We start from the raw sequence: 21,814 nt of genomic DNA on the forward strand, positions 1-21,814 counted from the left end.
ACTATCCATGAAAGGTGGTGGTATCTGATTTCACTTCAGATTAGAGAACCATTTGAAAGCTTCAGTTTTCTAAGCATCAGCATGGGCAGGTCTTGCAAATAGCCACACATTGATCAGTAGGTTCGTTAGAGCTCTCCTGGTATGAAAACTGAGAAATTGTTTAAAAAAAAAAAAGTAAAAGTTATCCATTCACTTACAATTCATTTAATGGCTAGCGTTTACACTGCCTTGGTGCTAGCAGTGAAAAAATTTGCAGAAAGCAAGAGAAAGTCAACCATAAAAGAAGACAACACTCTAGCTGGGAAGAATTGTATAGCTGCTTAGGAAAAAGTAGTTCAAATTTGAGCTTTGCTACAGGAGATGGTTTTGCAGTAATTTAGAGGAAAATAAATATGCTTTCAGAGGTGTTTAAGAGGTGTTTAAAACAAGTAAAACACTGAGGAAGGAACACATAAAATCAGTTGACTAAATGTTGGTAAAATAAAATGTTTTCATTCATTCAGTCTTGAGCGGCAGGGAGCTAATTGATCCATTTGCTTCCTGAAGTACTTTTAGGTACTCAGTCACTTGCTTCCTGAGAGGTTTTATGTCAGATCCTTTATTAAATATGTGTTGTTTGGTTTGAAGTGTCTCATAAACAGTGTGGTATAAAGAAGTGCAAAATACAAAACTTCATTAAGACTGTGATTTATGCACTAGTGTTGCTATCAAAATTCTGTCTTGTGACATTGAATTTAGATTACAAATTTATTAAAGAAAAAATATATTTTACCTGCAAAAATTTAAATTTATTATTGTAGTCAGTTATATTTTTGTAACTGTGTAAGATAATTCACTCTGATACAGTGGATCCATCTGTAAGAGATTTCCAGTCCTTTATGGCAGGTAGGTCGCACACTGCTGTTTTGTGATACTGCACAATCAGTTATAATTTTTTATACAATATTTTCATAATATCTCAAAGCAAGTGTTAATACACAGAACCATACATGCTGGATGGCAACTAGGAGTGGCAAAGTTGTGTCCTTATAATGCGTGGTTAAGTAATAAGTAGCCTAGTCTCCCTGTATGCTGATAGGATACAGCACACTGTCTGAAAAAATCGTGACTGTGGGAAGTATAAGGTGTGAGTTAATGAATAATCTGCAAGAAGTTAGGAAAATATGAAATATTTTCTGTATTTATATATTGGTAGCCTTGTGGGTAACCAGACAATTTCCACATTTATTTGCCTGTTTAAACTATTAATTCCGATATGTAAATATAAGTAATATTCATGACTGTTAACACGCAAACATTTATAAATATCTCTAGAAGCCTTCACATTACGCACAATGGTTTAATACCAATGTCTAACACCCGCAGCTTGTATGTGCCAACCAAAATATTATTGCATCTCATTTAATTTCTGCATAATTACAGCAAGTATGAAAAATGTCATGTTTTTAATAGCTTTTTACCAAACATTCCTTAACTGTAGCTTTGTACATCCCACACTGACTGTTTTACTGAACATGCTCAGTAAATCATGTCTGCTATTGGATGTCACTTTAGTCAACATGCACGCTGTATCTGCCATTCATGAGATATTAGGGTCAATATTAGAATAGTTACTAATACTGGGAAGCTCAAGCAAACAGTTGTTTTTGCCTGTGTTTCTTACTCAAGTGTGTTAACTCCCACTGCTTGTATAGGGCCCCTGGCTTGATAGTATTGTACACCTCCATTTTGGTTCAGTAATGCAGATATACAAAATATTTCTCCTAATTTCCATGCAGACATTCATCATTAACTCGAGTCATATATATCCCATGGTGATTATTTTACTGAACTGTATCCTGCCAACACGCAGGAAGGCTGTTTATTACTTAACTTAAACAGACTTTGTTGGGGAGCAGTGAATTTCACATCTCTGATGTTACTGAAAGGCAGTATTTGCATACTGCTTTGGAAAGTAGAGGTACATTTGGGTGCAAAGTTGTGTATCTTTTAATTGGAACTGGGAAGTTATGATTTAACAGGAGTGTCTGATAGTCGAAAGGCCCCCCAGTACAGTATGGCTTGTATATAGCATGTATAGGATATAATGGTATAGGTTATAAATCAGCTGTGTAATGTAGCCAAAATTAATGAAGTTAGTATTTAATAAGTTGAATGAAGAACTGGAGAAAATGAGTGTGTAACATGCAACGGACATGCGGCCAGTTCTACATTGTTATCATGGCCTTGGAAACATTCAGGCAGATTCCAGTATTCATAACATCTACTGCTGATTTTTGTATGGTAATACACAGTTTACTGATTGGTAAGCTTCAGTGCTTTGAGGACCTCTTGTAAACTGCATTACAGCTTGATTAAGTAATAGGAAATGGTACGTAGAACACAAGTCATGCCTGGGTGAAGTTACAGGGTATGGCAGTGGAGTACCTCAGTGATCAGGTTAGTTCTTTATCTTTCTAATATCTGTATTTGGAATATAAAAGTGCCAGCTGATGTTTTCTGCCACATGCATTACAGAGGCATAACTGCAGAAAAATGGAACATCAAAGTTAATCAAAACTGGTCTAGACAGTTTGTGAATTGGCAGAGACTAATAACCTAATAATAATTGCTAGTACGATCAAGCAGGTGTTTTTGGGCTTTCTCATTATGGGAATAAGTTTAACATTAGAGTTATGTAATCATACGAGTACCACTTTTTAACGACCTCCTCTTTGTGTTGACGAACTCCATTTCAGTCATCACATAGATAAGTCTAAACATGAAACTGCACTCATTGCAAGCATTCCTAATCCTGGAAAATGCTGACATTTGTGCAGTCACAGAAACCTGGTTCAAAGCTGCGGAGAGCACCCCAGCCTTACCTGGTTATTCATCCTATCATACATTCAGACCTCAAACTGTGGGTAGTAAATCCAAAGGAGGTGGAGTTTCAATTTATATTAAAGACATACACACCTCCAGGCTGGTCAAACAGTATGACATACAGGAGACACTCCAGGTGCAGTTAACAATTGAAAAGACCCCTATACAAATCGTAGCTAGCTACCGGACCCCCCAAGTCTGACCCAAGATGCTCAAACTGCCTATCTAGACCTCTTCAAATATATCAAGATTCAACCCTTTACCCTGATCTTGGGTGACTTTAACTACCTAAACACAGACTGGAAGAACTACTCTTGCCAGAACACAAATGCCCAGAGATTCCTTGATTTTGTCAATGCAAATGCTTTGGAACAGCTAGTCAGTACACCCACAAGAGGTGATAATATCTTGGACTTTGTATTAACCAACATGTGTAACCACTGCAGCATCCCTGCAGTGTCATCCTCCTTGTAAGAACTGACCATAAAGCGATCCCGTTCGAAGCCAACATCTCCCCTGACTCCCCACTAGCTAGGGTTAATCAAAAAAAACTTCTCCAAAGCTGATTTACAACCTCATGAGGGATGGTATAAACAGCTTTACAGCCCCCTCCCCCTCTCTAGGAACTGGCACCAGTATCCAAAACTATACCAAATTACCATACGACCATTTATTTAGATGCATGGAATCAGGAATACCTGACAGGACTAAATCATCCTCCACAGGGAAGAGTAAACCTGTCTGGTGGACATCTGCAGTAAATAAACTCTATAACAAAAAAAAAAAAAAAAATTGCTGTCCAGGACCAAGAAGGACCAGGTGCCCAATTGGAAGCAATCTCTCCTTAGCCTAAATAAGCAAGAGCACTAATGAAATCCTCCAAAGCAAACTTCGAGTCCAAATTGGCCACATCTACTGGAGACAGTCATAAAGCCTTCTTCACATATGTCCGTAATCTCAAAGGTAGCATCCAGATCTGTTCAGAACTGGTGGTCAAGAACACCACATATTCAAATGCCATAGATATAGCAAACTTGCTGTCTGACAGGTTCAGTGAAAATTTCACCCCTCTGACCCCCCCCACCCCAATCAGTAAATCAGGACATTCCCAGTACCTGCCCTCTTCCCCTTGTATCTAGGGAGCAGGTCATCACTGCTCTCTCAAAGGCAAAAGATACAGCCTCCATGGGACCTGATAACATCCCAGGCTGCGCATCCTACATGAACTCAGGCAGGAACTTGCAGCACCATTAGGCGCCCTATTCAACCAAAGCCTGAGTAGTGGTTTTGTCCCTGCTGAGTGGATGATGGCCACTGTCACCCCTTTACACAGAGGTGGAGTGTCCACTGATCTGGGAAATTATAGACCCATCAGCCTAACTAGCCTGATCTGCAAGGTCATGGAACGGATTATCATGGACCTCATTAATGACAATGGCAACCTCCAAACACTTGATCCCACACAGTTTGACTTTGTCAAGGGAAGGTCATGTCTGTTAAATTTGGCTGACTTTTTGAGATTGTCACCAAAGCCATGGATGAGGGGAAGACAGTGCCCACCGCCTACCTTGACCTGGCCAAAGCCTTCGACGCTATTCCCCACTCTGTCATAATAGATACATTCTCTCAACTAGGCATCAATCCATATGCTGTTACCAGATGGGTACCCAACTGGCTCACTGACAGAACCCATCTAGTCAAAATAGGGGAAGCCACCTCAAGCAGTAGACCCGTATCGAGTGGCGTATCCCAGGGTTTGGTCTTAGGGCCTCTGTTATTTGGATATGCTTTTCTGAGGTACAGGCCAAAACCAGTGGGCTATGGCTGACCAAGTTTGCAGATGACTGCAAGCTGGGTGTGGTCATCAATTCCCCTAGTGACGAGGACATCCTCCAAGAGGGTCTCACCCAAACAAATGACTGATGCCATAAACATGGCCTCAAGCTGAATACAAAAAAAAGCATCATCATCCCCTTTGGGGAGAGAGATGTTCCCCACATGTTATCACATTAATAACATTCTAAGCACACAGTCAGTCGTGAGGGATTTGGACACCAAGAGTGATAGCAGCCTGACTTTTGACCACTATGTTGCTTCCATTGTACAGACACCTTTCTACATGGGCCACCTCATAAGTAAGGGTATCTCATTCAGGTACAAAGAAGGTCATAATATCCCTGTATTCTTCCCTTATAAGGCCCATTATTGAGTACAATGCCCCATTCAGCTTGTACCTCACAAAGCACATGCAGCAGCTGGAGAGACCACAGAGGTTCCTCACCAGGAGAATCCAGGGCCTCAAAAATGGTGGTAGTTCATGGGTACAGAGTTTTTACCAAAGGGGATGACAATGCACTTTTTGGCATTGAGCTTGAGGCCATGGCTCTGACACCAGACATCTGTCTCGGTGAGGCCCTTCTGTAGGATGCCCACATCATTTGGGGACTCGACTATGACTTCTAGTTTGCAGTCATCTGCAAACTCTGTTAGTCAAAGGCCTTCTGTGTTGGCCTGTACTTCAGAGAAGTAGATACCGAACAGGAGAGGTCCCAGGACTGAACCCTGCGGTACTCCCCCTTGTCACTGGTTTGAAGTCAGATTTGGAGTCTGCAACTTTTATAGTGTGGATTCTGTCACTGAGCCAGTTGGCAACCCATCTTGTGACGTAGGGATTTATACCTAGTTTAGTGAGTTTAGTTATAACTCCAGAATGGGAGATGTTGCTTATGGATCCCAGAAGGCGGCTCAAATGCTTAAGATTTCAAGGGGTCTGACATTTTTTTTTTCTTTTTAATTTTATTGGGCAGTCTTGTGGGCAAGCAGGCAGTTTCCACTTGGGTTACAATTTTTTTTCCACATCATTTCTTGGTAGACAGTTTCATTAAGAAATGATCAGAGCTCAATCCACTAAAAGTATGTTAACCTTTGCAGCTTTCCTTAGAAGGGTGTCATCTGCTGATATCTCCAAAAGAGCAGTCATGGGCTACACTGCATGTTTTTTACTAGGTACTCTGAGGTGAGCATACTCTGTCTTTTGGCTGGCAACAGCTTAACTTCCAAATGAGGTGAGCAAGCCTGGAACAGAGGCAGGCTTAGCTTGAACATGTTATGGACCTGACTCCCCTCCCACACACACACTTGCTGCCCCCATGTTGAAAGTTTGGATTAGCTGTAAGGTGTGGTTACTGAGGGTGGCAACTCCTTGAACCCAAGTGTAGGTAGTTCCTCCCCCAAAAAAAACACGCTGCCTCACTCACTTCACTGCTTTCCTCTGCATTGGCCTCCACTAGAGTTGGCTTAGTGGTCTAGCTTGTCGGTACATCATCCCTTGACCCCCCCCCCCAGAAAGAGCAGACATGGCATCATCATTCCTTTATCAAGATTGTACTATTAAGACAGAGCTACACAATTTAGCATTGGTCATTCCTGCCCACAGTTAGGCTGCTGTCCTGTGGAGGGTTAAGCCTCTGTCTCTGTATTGTCTTCTAGGTTTGAGTAGTGTCAGTGTTCACTGATTTCTTCACACTCCTGAGGGTGTGAGTGTTGCAGTGGATGACGACATGGTCATAGCTGCAGAGTCACAGCTTGCTAGTGGATATTTTTCTCATGTCAGCCCCTTGTCTTTGAACTTTGGAATGTGGACTGTCCCCAATATTCTTAATGTGGGTTTCCTGTCATGCAACACAACCTGTCAAGCGGTACTGGTGATGGATGCTTTGCTTTCAGGGTGGGGGGGGCAAGAAACTGAGACTGCACTCTCGCAAAAAGACAGGTTTTGGCATCTCGCACTTCCACAACACTGTACACCAACCCACACTAAAATGTCTTGTGCTAAGGCTGTTAAAAAAAAAATCCTTGCCGAAGCTTCTTGGATCCAGAAAGACTAGGTCTCGAGAAATGTCTGACACCACATCACTTACTGGCACACTTCCAACAAAGTGTCACTAAAATTTAAATCATCTCAGATCAAGTACACTGTAACATTTTAGTGATTGGAGACTCTGTAATCAGACACACTGATTCTCCCCTCACTAAGCTGGAAAAAAGACAGGGTCATCATGATTTGCCAGAATATTTCATACCTCAGGTGCCATTAAGGCCCCTTCACATAGCAGATATTACTACCTCATAGTCTTGGTCCATGTGGTAGTGAGCAACTTAGCACACAGAACCCTGAGGGATACACAGAGAGATGTCTGATCTCTCCATTCATGTCACAAATACAGATAAGTCTTTAGTCCTGAGTGGAATCTTTTCTTCTCAGGGAAAGATGCCTGGGTACAAACAAATGAGGATTGGATTCAAAATTGGATAAATAGTTGGTGTCATTCCAGGGAAATTTAGTATATGTCAGTGTGAAAGAAGATGTTCGTGAGTCCTTGTTTTGGCAAAGATGGTCTGCACGTCAGGTTGCAAGACTTCTGCATACTGGCTAAAACCTTTGCTGATGGACATCCCATTGTAACTAACATGATATCCAGTGCCAGAAGTTTCAGCAACAAAATGCCTGGTGTTGAGGCTGTACTACATTTGGATCATGTTCATGTCTGTTTAGTTACTGAAAGTTGGTTTAATTATTCAGAAAGCGTTCCCTCCATAACTAGGTTTTGTGCCTACCCTGCTTTCAGACTCTGTGGTATAGTGTCGCCTTATTTGTTAGAGGCCCCATTACTTCTAGATAGATTCCCAGGGACACTCAAACAGAGCTCATTGCTACCCAGATTACAGTAAACAAAACCAGCTATTAGTTTGTAGCCTGTTACAGGGCACCATTTATGTCCCCTAATAATTTTGTGAAGTTCCTAGATGTAATCGATGAACTCCCTGAAAAAGGAAGAAAAACTCCATTATTTTGATATGCTAAAAATTTCTTAGAGTTCAGGAACAAAAGCTTCCTAGAACAGATTAATAAACCCACTAGATAGCATAATATTCTTGACCTGCTGGTTGCAAATATAGCATGTCCTTCTATTCTCATGTTGCAGTATTCTTACTGTGGGATCCTCCGCCTCAGGTGACCCAAACGTCGGCTCATATGCAAAAGCTCAAGCCTGGTTGCTGTTACTGTGTGGGATGTTGCATGCAAGGCCATAAACCAGGCACCTTAAATGTAGCATCTGCTGCACAGACCTCGAAACTCTTCTGCCGCAGTCGAACGTCAGATTGATCGCTTCGTTTTATCTTCAAGATGTCTAAAGTTAAGTACCCCGTTGGGGCAACCTTTATCTTGCTTGAACTTTGGTTGTTGCTTGTTTTTGTTAGCTGATATTCTCTAGGAGGGAGAAATGTAGGTATGGACATCAAATTCCACACAAAGATTCCCACGAGCTCTTGTTTGTTCTGTTTAGACCGGGAACACGACCATACATACCTGTAGCATCTACTCGTCGTTCATTCCCAAAACTCTCCACAGTCATCTGGCAGCTCTAAATTTATACCTAGAGAACCAGAGGTTAAAAAGACTAACTTTATGAATGGATCCAGAGTCTGCGTTGAGGCAGAGCCACCTAAAAAGAAGGCCAAAGTTTCAGACCCTACCACTTCTGCTCCTCCATTGTCAGATGCCCCCAACCACCGATAATACGGGTTGAGGGACATCTGCTAGAACCAGCACTTTCAGCGACTATCCTCGAGGGAAGCCACTTCCAAAGTACCGGTAGGCATGTCCTTGAAGGTTATTCCGATGTCGGCTACTGCCAAGGTCAAGGGGGGAACCAGGCTTCACCAGACACCCATCCACGGTCCAGGAATCTGAAACCTCATCCACAGGCCAAATCCCTGAAAATAGGCCCTCAGAATCTGCCAAATCAACTCCTTTAAAAAAAAGAAACAAAAGACTAAGCATTTGTCTGCTCCTCCTGAGGAACAACCTGACTGGCAATGCTTTTCCCAGTCCTTGCTGCAGGCCTTCATGGCCCTAAGACCCTCAGCAGCCACATTGCCTGTCCTAAGACCTAGGCCAGCTTCAGCTACCTCTATCCCTCCTACCTTTCCCCAAGAGGAAGAAGCCACATCCTCATCCCCTAATGAGTCAGTTACCTACTCCTCTCAAATAGCTTCTCCCTTGCACTATTACTCCCCAGATAGATGAGGACTCCATTGAGGGAGACCCCCCCCCAGGGATATTAAATTTGGAGAAACTATTACTAAAATGAAGGGAGTACTTTAAATGGGGTATAGCTCAGATGATAGAAATCAAAAAAAGGTATTTTGAGTTGCTCCAGGTGGAATCACCCTCCCCATCAGCTATCCCTCCTTGATTCCAGCATACCTGGATACCACTGCATCAGCTTCAAAGACTCCTGATTCTCAACCTCCTGCACCCAAGAGACCTGACCATTTTTATAAGGTCCCTGACGAGCACAAATTTCTTGTAAAGCCCCCCTTGGCAGACACTGCAGTTATAGCAGTGGCCCCTGACAAGCAGTCCAGACTCATTCCTTCCTTCTCAATCTTGCCTTCAGACAAGGTTAGCAAGGTAGTGGACAGTTGGGGAAAACGATATATACCTCTTCCACTCTAGCCTTTTTGGCAATTAATTACCAGACCCATATGGTCAAATATGCCCTAGGTGTCACAGGCTTCCTCCTTACTGTCCACCTTGCCTGACTCCCCAAGCAAGTCAGAAGTAGCATCCAAGCTGTCCCTGGCATCTCAGGTAGCCAGACACTCTATAAAGTGCATCTATGGTGCAGCTGAGGCCTCTGCAAGATCTGCAACAGCAGCTTCTGTTTTACGTAGAGGTTCATGGCTTCAACTACAGCCCCTGCCTGAAGACTTAAGATTTTCGACACACCCCTGGACGATAAATTCCTGTTTTGTAAACAGTCTGCTTATCTGTTTAAAAGCCTCCAGGAGAAGAATAAGGAACTCCAGGGCCTGAAACACTTACTGGTCTCCCAAGTACCAAAATGTTATAGGAATTATCCTGCAAAGACCTCTTTCGTCAGGAGAACCCCCGCCCCATTCACCTCTTCCTCCTCCAGACATAGAAAAGGGTCCAGGAAAACAACCTCCCAAGGGCAGCCCCTTCACAGCCCCCCCAACAGGCAGCCCTTTAAGGACAGGAATAGTAATGCGTGACAGCCTCAGCCACCTTCCCCTCTCATCCCACCTCTCTCACTGTCTTCCCCTCTGGAAAGAAGTCACTTCAGACCGTTGGGTCCTGGCAGTAGTGGAAAAAGGATACTTCATGCCTTGGCAGGAAAATCCCATTCCACTAGGCATCCCCTTTCTTCCCAAGAACCAACTACACCTAATCCCTCAGATTATCCAAGAGCTTCTCACCTAGGGGACAATAGAACCCATCCCCCCAGGCCAAGAAGGAAAAGGATTCTACTCCAGGTTATTCCTGGTACCAAAAAAGGATGGCCCTTGGAGACTCATCCTGGATCTATCCTTCCTAAACCTTTCTAAAGGTTCCTTCCTTCAGAATGCTAGCTCTTCAAAACCTTCTTCCACTATTGCCACCCAAGGCTTTCATGGCCACTTTGGACTTGAAGGAGGCTTATACCCACATACCTATCCACCCAAACCACAGGAAGTATCTATGCTTTGCTGGACCCTGCTCACCCTTTCAGTTTTCAGCCTTGCCCTTTGGTTTATCCACTGCACCAAGAGTCTTCACAAAGTGCCTAGCCCCAGCAGTAGCATACTGCAGGACCAAGGGCATTCAAATCTACCCCTACCTAGACGACATCCTCATTCCTGCAGAAGGAGAAGACACCCACAGAAACCATCTGCTTTTCTCCATGTCACTGCTCCAGAGGTTGGGATTCACATTCAACCTGAAAAAAAATCATCCATCACCCCAGCACAAGACAAAACCTTCCTGGGATGCAGGATAAGGACCGACCTGATGAAGGCTTTCCTCCCTCAGGACAAGGTAACCTCCCTTGTCAGCCACTTAAAGGACCCTGTCCTGGCCAAGCACCTGTCAGCCAGGCAATTCATGCACCTCATAGGCCTTATGGCAGCCACCATCCCTATGCTGCCACTAGCCAGTTTGCACATAAGGAAGTTACAGTGGTACCTGAAGAATATGTGGTCACAACACATCTACCCACTTGACTTTCAGATACCCTTCCTTCCATGCCTAAAGACAGAACTGAAGTAGTGGATTCAGCAGGTACAACCCAATCCAGGCCTTCCCCTACAACTCACCATGCCAACACAACTAATGCAAACAGGTGCTTCAGATCTAGGCTGGAGAGCAACCATGAATGGCCTCAAAGTGCAAGCTCTATGGGAGCCATCCCTCCAGAGAAAGCAAATCGGCGTAAGGGAGATGACTGCAGTCCACCTAGCCCTGCAGGTCTTTCTCCCTCTCATGCAGCCAGCCCCCCCTACAAATTTTCACAGACAGCACAACTGTAATGTGGTACCAACAAACGAGGGGAGACCAGGTCTTAAATGTTCTGCAGGATAGCAATGGAAGCATGTTTATTAGCCTTTCGCAACATTTTATTGCAGGCAGTCTGTATTCCATCCCAGGGCAACCATCAGGCGTATGCTCTCAGCAGATCATTCTCTCTGCATCACAAGTGGATGTTGCAGAGAGATGTATTCCTAGACATTGTCTAGCAGTGGGGCACACCTCAGACCGATTTATTTCCTTCCCCCCAGAACAGACAGTTGAACATTTTCTGTGCCAGGGACCCCTCCCACTAGCTTGGAGAGTGTATGCTTTCACCATCTCATGTAAGGGACTATTTCTGTATGCTTTTCCCTCCCTTCACTGTCATTCAGAAAGTCCTCCCAAAAATCAGGAGGGACATGACAAAAATCTTGCTGGTGACTCCCTATTGGCCAAGGCAGCATTGGTTCCCCCTTCTTCAATCTCTTACTAAGGGCAGTCACCACAAGTTGCCTCACAAGGTTGACCTGGTCACACAATAGAAAGAATCTCTCATTCACCCACACCTGGAGATGCTTTGCTTAACCCCCTGGGCGATAAACTTTTAATTCTCTTCAGACACCGATACACTGAGGATGTGCCATCTGTCCTGCAGGAGGCCAGGAAACACAATACCAGGGGGCCCTAGGTTTCCAAATGGGAAATGTTCTCCAAATGGTGTCTCCAAAGGCATAGGGACCCCTTTCAAGTGGATGTTTCTCTAGTCTTAGCCTTTGTGTGTGATCTCATAAAATCGGACCTTTCATATTCTTCAGTGAAGGTTCACTTATCTGCTATCTCTGCTTGCTTGCCGCTGAACCCTCCTCTACTCTCCAGATTGGATGTTGAATTATTCTTAAAAGGGGTCCTGCACATCAGGCCACCAAAGAAGCCTATCACACCACATTGGGACCTAAACTATGTTCTAGAAAAACTTATACTTGCCCCATTCAAGCCAGCCAGCTCTGCCTCCCTGCAGATGTGCACATGGAAAACAGTCCTACTGGTAGCCCTTACCTCAGCCAGAAGGGTTTCAGAATTACAAGCACTAATAGCATCCCCACCCTACACTATCTTCCACAAAAATAGGGTGACTCTGCGCAATAACCCCTCCTCCATGCCCAAAGTGGTCAACGAGCTGTCACTAAATCAGTCTGTTCATTTACCCACCTTCTTTCCTTCTCCAAAAAAAGATAGTGAGGGAATACTCTACTTCCCTGATGTCCACAGACAGCTAAGGTTCTATTTGAGCAAAATGAAGGCCATTAGAAAGTCTAATCAGCTCTTTGTGTCCTTTCATCCCAGGGTCCTGGGCAAGGCAGTAGCTAAACAAACTGTTTCTTGCTGGATAAAGAAAACTATCTACTTCTTCTATTCCTACCAGGGAAAACAATTGCCTCATGGGGTCAGGGCACACTCTACCAGAGCTGTAGTTTCTTCTGGGGCCTTCCTCAAAGGCCTGGACACAACTGCCATTCTTGAGGTAGCAACCTGGTCCCCCGTACGTACCTTCAGCAAACATTACAAACTGGACCATATTTCCAGAACCAGAGCAGGATTTGCAAGAGCAGTTCTGCTGGGATTCTTGGAATCTGCTGCCACTTACTTCACCCTGCCTCCTCCTTAAGCTGTGGTACTCTCCCACAGTAAGAATACTGCAACATGAGAATAGAAGGGCATAGAATAGTTGTGTAAAATCTTACCATAACCATAGATGTACTTCTCTTCCATGTTGCAGTATTCCTTCCCTTTCTTCTATCCCCATTCATTTCATTTCACCTGTCTAGAGGGGACATCGTTGGGCACTACCTAGACAATGGTCAGACTGAGCAGTCACTTCTGAGGTCTGTGCCTGCAGATGTCACATTTAAGTCCCCTGGTTTGTAGCCCTGTGTGTGACGTCTCACACACTAGCAACAGCCAGGCTTGAGCTTTTGCTTAGGAGCCAACATTTGGGTCACCTGAGGCGGGGATCCCACAGCAAGAATACTGCAACATGGAAGAGGAGGACATCTGTGGTTATGTTAAGATTTTGTACAACTATTCTTTCTTCATGTACTGTTCCACTGATAACACCCTTCTCATGTAAGCCAGTTCGTTAACTACAGACCTTCACAATTAGACCCTCTAAAACTGAGGATGCCAGTGTGTCATAGATTTCAGACTTAAAATCTTATAAAAGTATATGATGAAGCTTCAAGATTCACTTACTGCAGCATAACCCCAGACATGACCTCAGCAGGGAGTTGCACAAAACAGTTCAAGGTTCACTTAGATAATTGACAATACCTGACAGATCTCTGAGTATAATAGAAGTGTCAAAGCAGGCAACCATGATGATCCACCAGTTTAAATAAACTACATTACAAAAAGCTCCAAGTATACAGCAGATCTAAAGATCTTCAAATCAAGAATAACATTAACATATTCACTAAAAACTTTAAAAATTGTTAGGACCACTAAAGCCACCTGTGAACTTAGATTAGCATCTGAAGTTAATGATAGCTACAACTGCTTTAGTTGCATTAGAAAAGTAAGACGTGTAACACCCAACATTGCTCAGAACGTATCCAGGTTAGCACCACCCATCCTGACCTAGTAGACATTGCCAGTGAATTCAGTGCCAACTTCAACCTGGAAACCACTATTCAATACCCACTTAAACCTGAAGTTCTCAGACCTCCCCAATCATCACCAGATATCATGTATTAAAGGTGCTGTGAAAAACCAAAAATACTACTACCATGGGACCTGATATTACAGCTGGCTGTTTAATAAGCTGTACCAAGCAAGTTCTGGCAGAGCCACTCCTTAAAATACATAACCTTAATTTCACCACTGGCATTATCCCTCAAGTTTAGCACACAGCAGTGATGATGCCAGTCTACACTGGTGACCCCAACAATAACGCTGGTAGTTACAGGCCCATCAGTCTGGTGATTCTCATGCAGAGTCATGGAGCATATTAAAATTGACCTGACTAACTATGACATTAAAAATCTCATCAGGCTAGATCCACAGTAGTTTAGGTTTGTAGAGGGTAGATCCTGTCTAATGAATATGATTAACATAATTGAAAGAATAGTGCAAGCTGTAGACAGCAGCCATACTGTACACATGGCAGATCTCAGCCTGGTCAAGGCATTTGGCACTATATCCATGCTAGCATAGTTAGTAATATTTGTGTTACAAATAAATCCCTGTGTGGTAAGATGGAGAGCAAATTGGCTAAAGGACAGAAACCCGTTTGGAGTGGATAGCATGTCCCTCATCGGAGATCATAAAGGTAACTAGTGGTGTTTCACAAGGCTACTTGCTGGGACCCCTTTTGTTAGGCATATACTTTTCCAATCTCAAGACCACAAACCAAGACCTCTGGCTAACCAAGTTTTCATATGGCTATAACTAGGAGTCATAGACAAATCACCATCTAACACTCAAGCCCTGCAACAGTAATTACACTTGTAAACACCTGGCGTGCTAGCAGCTGATGTAAGTTAAGTGCTAAAAAATGTAACATTGTCCCATTTGGTAACCTATCCCTCCCTCCAGCATATGACATAGACAGAATACCCCATTCCAAAATGAGGATGTTGTTGGAGGTGGTACTTGGATTGATAATTTCTTCTCCTTTGATCACATAACAGTAGTCAGGAAGTCCTTCTACCTCAGTGCAGGTGATCACCAAGGGAAAATGTATGTGTTCTAGATCTAAAGCCATCATTATCATGTTTTATTCAACATGTATTAGGCCAGTTAAATATAGTGTCATCTCTGGGATGTACCTTACTAAACATGTCAAATACCTAGATAAACTCCAAAGGTTTCTAATTAGAATTAGAAAGGGCACTGGCTTAAAAACAGTTCCTTTAGTCAGTATCTTAGACTTCAGGGAGGGAGATCTGTGACTTGCCTTCTGAGCCATCAGGGACTCTGGTCTTGAATTGTTTGCATCTCAACCAGTCGAATAATCCCACATGTTCAAGAACAATGGATCTAAATCTTCACCAACAAATTTAACAAAATGGAGGCGGGGGGTCCATTACACAGCACCATTCTCATTGCTGGAATAGACTCACTGCAAATTAAGCAATGTGATGTATTATTCTCCTTCAAACTTGAACTGAATAATGGGATGGATATTCACAAATTCACCTCTTGGACTGGCCTGACTGTCCTCAAGAGAAGGAAGTTCAGTCTGAGTGTGGATGCTGGCAAGGTGCAAATCAATAGCCTTGTGCGTCCTGTGATGCTACAGGAGAAGCAGGGTCTACTGTAGCAATTGGGAGTGTATAGGCAATATTTCTTACCCAAGAAGGCTGTAGAGGTGAAACTGAAACCAGAGAATGTTGTGCTGTTGACCAACAAATAGTCTTTGATGTGATGTATAAACCAAGTTTTGTCTCTATGCATACTGAGTATGCATAGAGGCATTGCATTTCTGGCTGTGAACCATAGATGAGGGAGGCTTCATCGTTACAGCAGTTCATATCTTAGGAGAAGTGAATGTGATGGTGGATTTCTAGATCTGAAAGTGGGCACTCCTGAGCTTGATCTGTTTACTACTCAGTTGAATATGACCCTCCCTTGCTGTGCTCAACTGGGCTGAGGGTTACCATCAGTGCATGGTGCATATACTCAGTCAAGTAGCAGGGAAGTTTCTGTTATGCATTTCCCCAGTTCTGTCTGATTCCTTGATTCCATTGTAAAATTCAGGGCAAAAAGACCAAAACTAATCCTTATTACCATGTGGTGGCATAGAGAAGTGTGGTTTCAGGGTTATTACTGCAACATAAAATATACTCAAAACATCTACAGTTATATATAACTGTAGTACATATGTATATAAATGGCCCTACATAAATAGGTGCACACAGAATACATTTCTTTGTCTCTGCTACAGAGAAATCTAGCCAAAATGTCAGATTAATTTTCAGCGATGTAAAGATGACCATCCTGAGATGTTCACACAAACCCCTGATTTAAAAATTTTACCTGAGATTACCCTCTGTAACCTAGGTGTCACCTACATCTTTAAAGAATGACTAAGAGTTGTGAAGGCCATTTACAAGGTGATGGGTTTATGGCATTTATTGATGAGGAGAAAAATGAAACCAGATGACAAGCAGTTAACAGGCTTTGTAACCCAGATATATGATGACTGCAGAGACAGAAATGAAGGAACTATGACCATTACTTGCAAGTAAATGAACTTCTGAAATAATCTTAAATCCGTATCTGTATAAGAAAGATAGCATTCTCTTAACAATACATGGCAAAATCAGTGCATATGTTGCACATAGTTGGAAGAAGCCCTGTTTAAAGATGTCTAAGTTGTGTTGGAACTGTTGGAGATATGACCCATACAGGATTATTAGGACTGTAGTTAACTGGTGTGTGTTTTGGTTTCATTTACTGTCACTGTTGCACATAGAGACGTAAGTGTGAAATATATTCACAGCACTACGTTGTGTGGCAAGTCAGATGCATGCATCATTTCTTCCAGTAGAAAAAAAAAGATCTGACAAGACAGACTGACTTGGCTTAAATGTACATAGCATATCATGTTCCAGTGATGCAGCCAGTTTAGTCAAGAAAAAGGTGCATCAAGTTGAGTGTTTTTCTGGGCTCATTTTCTCAAAGTTGTCTACTTTTTGTCACACAATATACAAATTGACATGCAAGTCATTCCTAGACGTTCAAGTTTAGTGTTCTTAATTGCTTTTGGAAATTCATTTTTTTACTAATAGTTTTCAAATCAGTTGGTATGCACTAAGTCAGTGATGGATGAACCTATTACATGTGTCAAAGGTGCCACTCACCATGATGTTTTTGAGTGACTCGCCAGTGATCACCAGCACCCGAGTTACTAAAGACACTGCTTTTGCATTTGCTGCTCATGTGAAGTGCACTGAATTATTTTGTCAGGAGCTTTTGACATGCCAAACCCAAAAGGTTCGCCATCACTGCAACTAAGTGTATAAATTAAAAAAGTCCACTCTACATACGATTGCCATTACTAATTCTGTTTGCATAATTCTTCTGCAGATGTTAAAAGTGAAGATAAACCTGTGGACACTGCAAAAGGGCCTGAGGGCAGTACTGACTGGTTAAAACAGTTTGATGCAGTATTACCTGGGTATACTCTGAAGAATGAAGTTGACATCTTGTCACTGATTAAACAGGTTTGTCATCAGTCTTGTGGTTTGTGCTTTATCATCCTTATACTTTTAGATTTTTAAGTTTTGTTTTGAGAATAGTGTAATCTTTATGCTTTCTGTAACCATTGATGACTTTGTGTAATATTTGTTGTGTGCAGGAGGTTCCATCAGAAGAAAAAGTTCAGCATTGCTATACCAATAATGTTGCAAATCTTGATGTGCGACAGCTACCCATAATGCCTGAAGAAACATCACCACTTTCATCTCCTTTTCTGCCATCCCCTCCTAGCCCTGTGGAACCCCTTGTTGCAGAACCAACTCCTCAACTCCAGCCGTTGTTATTGCCTTTTTTACCTCCTGTTCAACATGAAGACATTAAGGAACATTTCAGATTTAAGCCTCGTTCTCGACCCTCAGAAGACACTGATGATTCCAAACCCCGTATAAAAAAATGGAAAGGAATAAGATGGAAACGGTTACGCATTCTCATCACTATTCAGAAGCCTGGAAGTAGAAAGGACACTGAAAAGGATATTGGTGAACTCATAGAAAAACTGAGAACAACACTGAAACCTGAAAATCCACCCAAAGACACGAGGAAGTGCTGCTTCTGCCACGAGGAAGGGGATGGGGCAACAGATGGCGCAGCTCGACTCCTGAATCTTGATCTGGATTTGTGGGTCCACTTGAACTGTGCTTTGTGGTCAACAGAAGTATATGAGACCCAAGGAGGAGCACTGATAAATGTGGAGGTTGCATTACATCGTGGTCTGCTAACCAAATGTGCTTTATGCCAAAAGACTGGCGCCACCAATAGCTGTAACAGAATCCGCTGTATAAATGTTTATCATTTTGCTTGTGCTATCAAGGCCAAATGTATGTTTTTCAAAGACAAGACTATGTTGTGCCCTATGCACAAACTGAAAGGCCCTTGTGAATATGAACTGAACACTTTCACTGTTTTTCGTCGTGTATACATTGAGCGGGATGAAGTTAAGCAGATAGCTAGCATTATACAGCGTGGTGAGCGCATTCATATGTTTCGTGTTGGCGGACTTATATTTCATGCCATTGGTCAGTTACTGCCTCATCAAATGGTAGACTTCCACAGTGTCACTGCTCTCTATCCTGTGGGATATGAGGCTACTCGGATCTATTGGAGTATGCGCCATAATAATAAACGCTGTTGTTATCGCTGTACTATTTGTGAGAATGATGGTAGGCCTGAGTTCATGGTCCAAGTAATTGAGCAAGGTCACGAGGACTTTGTGCTGGTAGACTCTTCTCCTCAAGGTATAGCTTAATTTGCTTAATCTTGTCTAATGTTCCACTGCTGACCAGCTATTGAAAATTGATGACCTTTACTGTGGAGGTGGTTTAGTTTGACCAACCTTTGAATTTGTAATTTTGGTCTGTGTATTGAGATTCAAGGAAAATCCGATATGTTCATAAAACATAGGTATCCGTGTTGGAGCAAAATTAAATGCTTCTATATTAGACACTAAAGCTCAATAACGTAGCCATGTACCTTATTGTAGGCAGGAGAATATTCTTCATAAAATACTTAAAAACAGAGAACTATGTACAGAATGAAGAATTGATGATGTTGCCTTTTAGACTTGGAGACTATGTTGATTCTTGATTTCAGCTGTTAGACCATAAAAGCAGTAAATAAATGTGAAATTGGGTGCTGTTGAGAAGAATGGAGAAGTGGGCTGTTTAGGGGATATATATTTTGCTCTTCTGTCAGTCACTGATGAGACCCCTTGCCAGAAGAAATGTGCTCCGTTTCAGCTGCATCCTGGTAATGGTATTAATGAAACCATATGCCTTCTGGGGGATGGGTGCACAAAATGCGGCCTTTATTTGGAAGGATGTCAGAAAAAGGCACAGGAGCACAGCACCTGTTAATGAAAGCCTATTAGTAGTCTATGTGCTAACTTAATAATTTGCTTACTGAAGTTGACCAGTCTGTAAAGAAACTTTTTTCAGAGAAGTAGAGTCAGTATTTTTTGTGAGAGATCTTTTTAAATGTAGAAAGTTTCTTTTACTACCAAATTTAATTTTGATTTTGTTATTCAGAGGCAGTAGGTGTCATTATTTTAGACTTCAGGGATGGAGATCTGTACCTTATTTTGCTTTCCAGTACATTACCACCTTTGGATAAGAGTGCTATATATGCTGCCCTTGATTGGCAGACTGCTGTTGCCACTCTGGAGGCACATAACTCACCTTGAAGGAAGAACTAGTAAGAACTGTGATTGTATACTTTCTACAGTGGGTCCATCTATCCCCAACCCCTTTTTCCCATTTTTTGCATGTGGGGTTGGGCGTCACTTCACCAGTGACAATCATGTAGAGCCAAGGTTTATACATCTGAGTGGCTGTTGCAGTAGTTCTTCCACACTACAAACTCGCACGTACACTCGCACTGTGGCCAATTTAGTGTGTCCAGTCCACTTACTGCAGGTCTGTGAAATGTGGGAGGAAACCCATGCAAACACAGGGAGGGTATGCAGACTCCACACAGAAGGCATCCTAGCTTTTGCAGTGGGTAACTGTTGATATTCTGTAACCACAGCTTGATACATTTGTGATTTTTTTTTTCTTGTTCCTTCACTTGGTTGGAGCTGTGTAATATTCAGTAGAGAGCTAAAAGGGTATGCCTAGGCTCTGCACTTACCCATTTGTTCTCTTCCAGGTGATCATTTCAGATGTTGGTACCAGTGTTCATTGTAGAAAAGCTCCCATGTTCAGTGCCAAATGTACCAGAACCTTCCTAGTTTTTCTGCAGAATTAGTTCACTTGTGAAGGCCTATTTCAACAAAAAAGGAGCATGATTTCATTCATTGCTACAGATGCTAGCACTCAACACTTCCAGCCTCAGGATGTGGAGAGAAGTTTGAGGTCTTCCTCTTGTCCTTGAAGTTGGAAGCCATAGAGGGTGCTTTTATGCAGGGGTTTGGAAGGTTGGCTTGGTCCCCTTGCAGATTTCTAAGACTGTGCTTGACAAAAATGAGGATGAAAGGGAACTGGAGATAGGTTATCAGTCAAAACCTCCTCCTATAGAGATCTTCCATGAGGCATCCATGTTTTTTGAGATTTGAGCTGTCCCCCTGAACTTAGCAAGTGATTATCGCATCCACCCTCAAAGAAAACTGAGAGGCTTGCATAAGTGCACTTGTAGCGCATGACTTCACATAGCCATCTCATGTGGCATGGTATGTCACATTCCTCACCACAATCTGTTTGGCTGCACTCAGGGTCAAGGAGTCTGTGACTCGGGCAGTCAGCAAGTCTTGCAGAACTCATTGGTCATGAATGACAAGGCATCCACATGCCTCTTGATTCAGTTTTTCACACAGAGACAGCTCAGATGTTGGATGTTTGCGAGCTGTACATTGCTCAATGGGACATCATTGCCAGGGAGGAATATAGTCTTAAGAAACATGGATTTTATATCAGCATAAAGGCTGTCAGCCTACTTCAGCCTCTGTCATACTCCTCTTCTAAAATCTAGCATTGAAAAGGATGTGCAAACTAGTTCAGTTTTCAAAGCATGTAGAATTTATTCTTTTGCACATCCAAGTTGCACTTGCAGCAACACAGAAATATCCACACCATTCATAGACTAAGCTGCTGCAAAAAGCACAGTCAATGCCACAGAGGCAGATACCACTCAAAAAGTGAAGAAACAAATAGAGTTGATGCTGGTGTAAAAGGCTTATACAAAGGAAGTAGATGTAAACATAAAGCTTTCCCTTTCTTTCTGAAAAACTTAAAAAAAAAAACCTAGGTTCACTTTTTACACACACAATCTATAGTCAGTATGGCATGTCTCTTCTTCTGGTACTTATAAAATACAAGACAGTCTTCCAGATTTTTTTTTTTGTAGTTAACCACAAGACGCAGCAAATTCTTCTAGTTTGATTGACTTTTTTATTCTACTATTCTCAAATGCAAAGCCTTTTTCCTACAGCAGGGTTTATAGAAATAATTCTCAAAGATTATTTTTTTTTATGATAGGTTATGAAGTGCGTCACATAATGGGTCATCAGTAGAATATAGCGTAGTTAGGGTGGATTGTCAATGCTGTCTGACATTGCAAGGGTTTGTCCTTTAAAGGTCCCAGATACAACTCTTACAGTTCTTTTTTGACTAACAGCAAAGGGATAAAAATTGTCCTTGTTGTGCTATCAAAACAATCAACTGTCCTCCTTGAGTGCCACCTTCAAGTTGGTTTCCATGTTATGCGTCACTGACAACTAGTTTCAGGGATTCATCCTTCCCCAGCCAGTTTATCAGAGTGGATTTTTTCAACAGGCTTGTTTGTTTCATAGTCTGTTTAGTGTATATTCTGTGTTGGATGCCAGATTGGAACCATAAGTTATAC

At 42.4% G+C, this 21,814-nt stretch overlaps 1 protein-coding gene across 1 annotated transcript in view; it reads left to right on the forward strand.

Moving 5' to 3' along the window:
• Positions 1–21,814, forward strand: part of KMT2D (lysine methyltransferase 2D) — a 3,358,270-nt gene that overhangs the window by 3,049,889 nt on the left and 286,567 nt on the right. Inside the window, exons 46-47 of the mRNA XM_044082193.1 lie at positions 17,309–17,445; positions 17,580–18,714. Coding sequence (XP_043938128.1) covers positions 17,309–17,445; positions 17,580–18,714 — 1,272 coding nt within the window. The remainder of the gene's footprint in view (positions 1–17,308; positions 17,446–17,579; positions 18,715–21,814) is intronic.

The sequence above is a fragment of the Protopterus annectens genome, chromosome 9.part0 (genome assembly GCF_019279795.1).
Source record: "Protopterus annectens isolate FY-2018-M chromosome 9.part0, PAN1.0, whole genome shotgun sequence".
NCBI classification, from domain to species: domain Eukaryota; kingdom Metazoa; phylum Chordata; order Ceratodontiformes; family Protopteridae; genus Protopterus; species Protopterus annectens.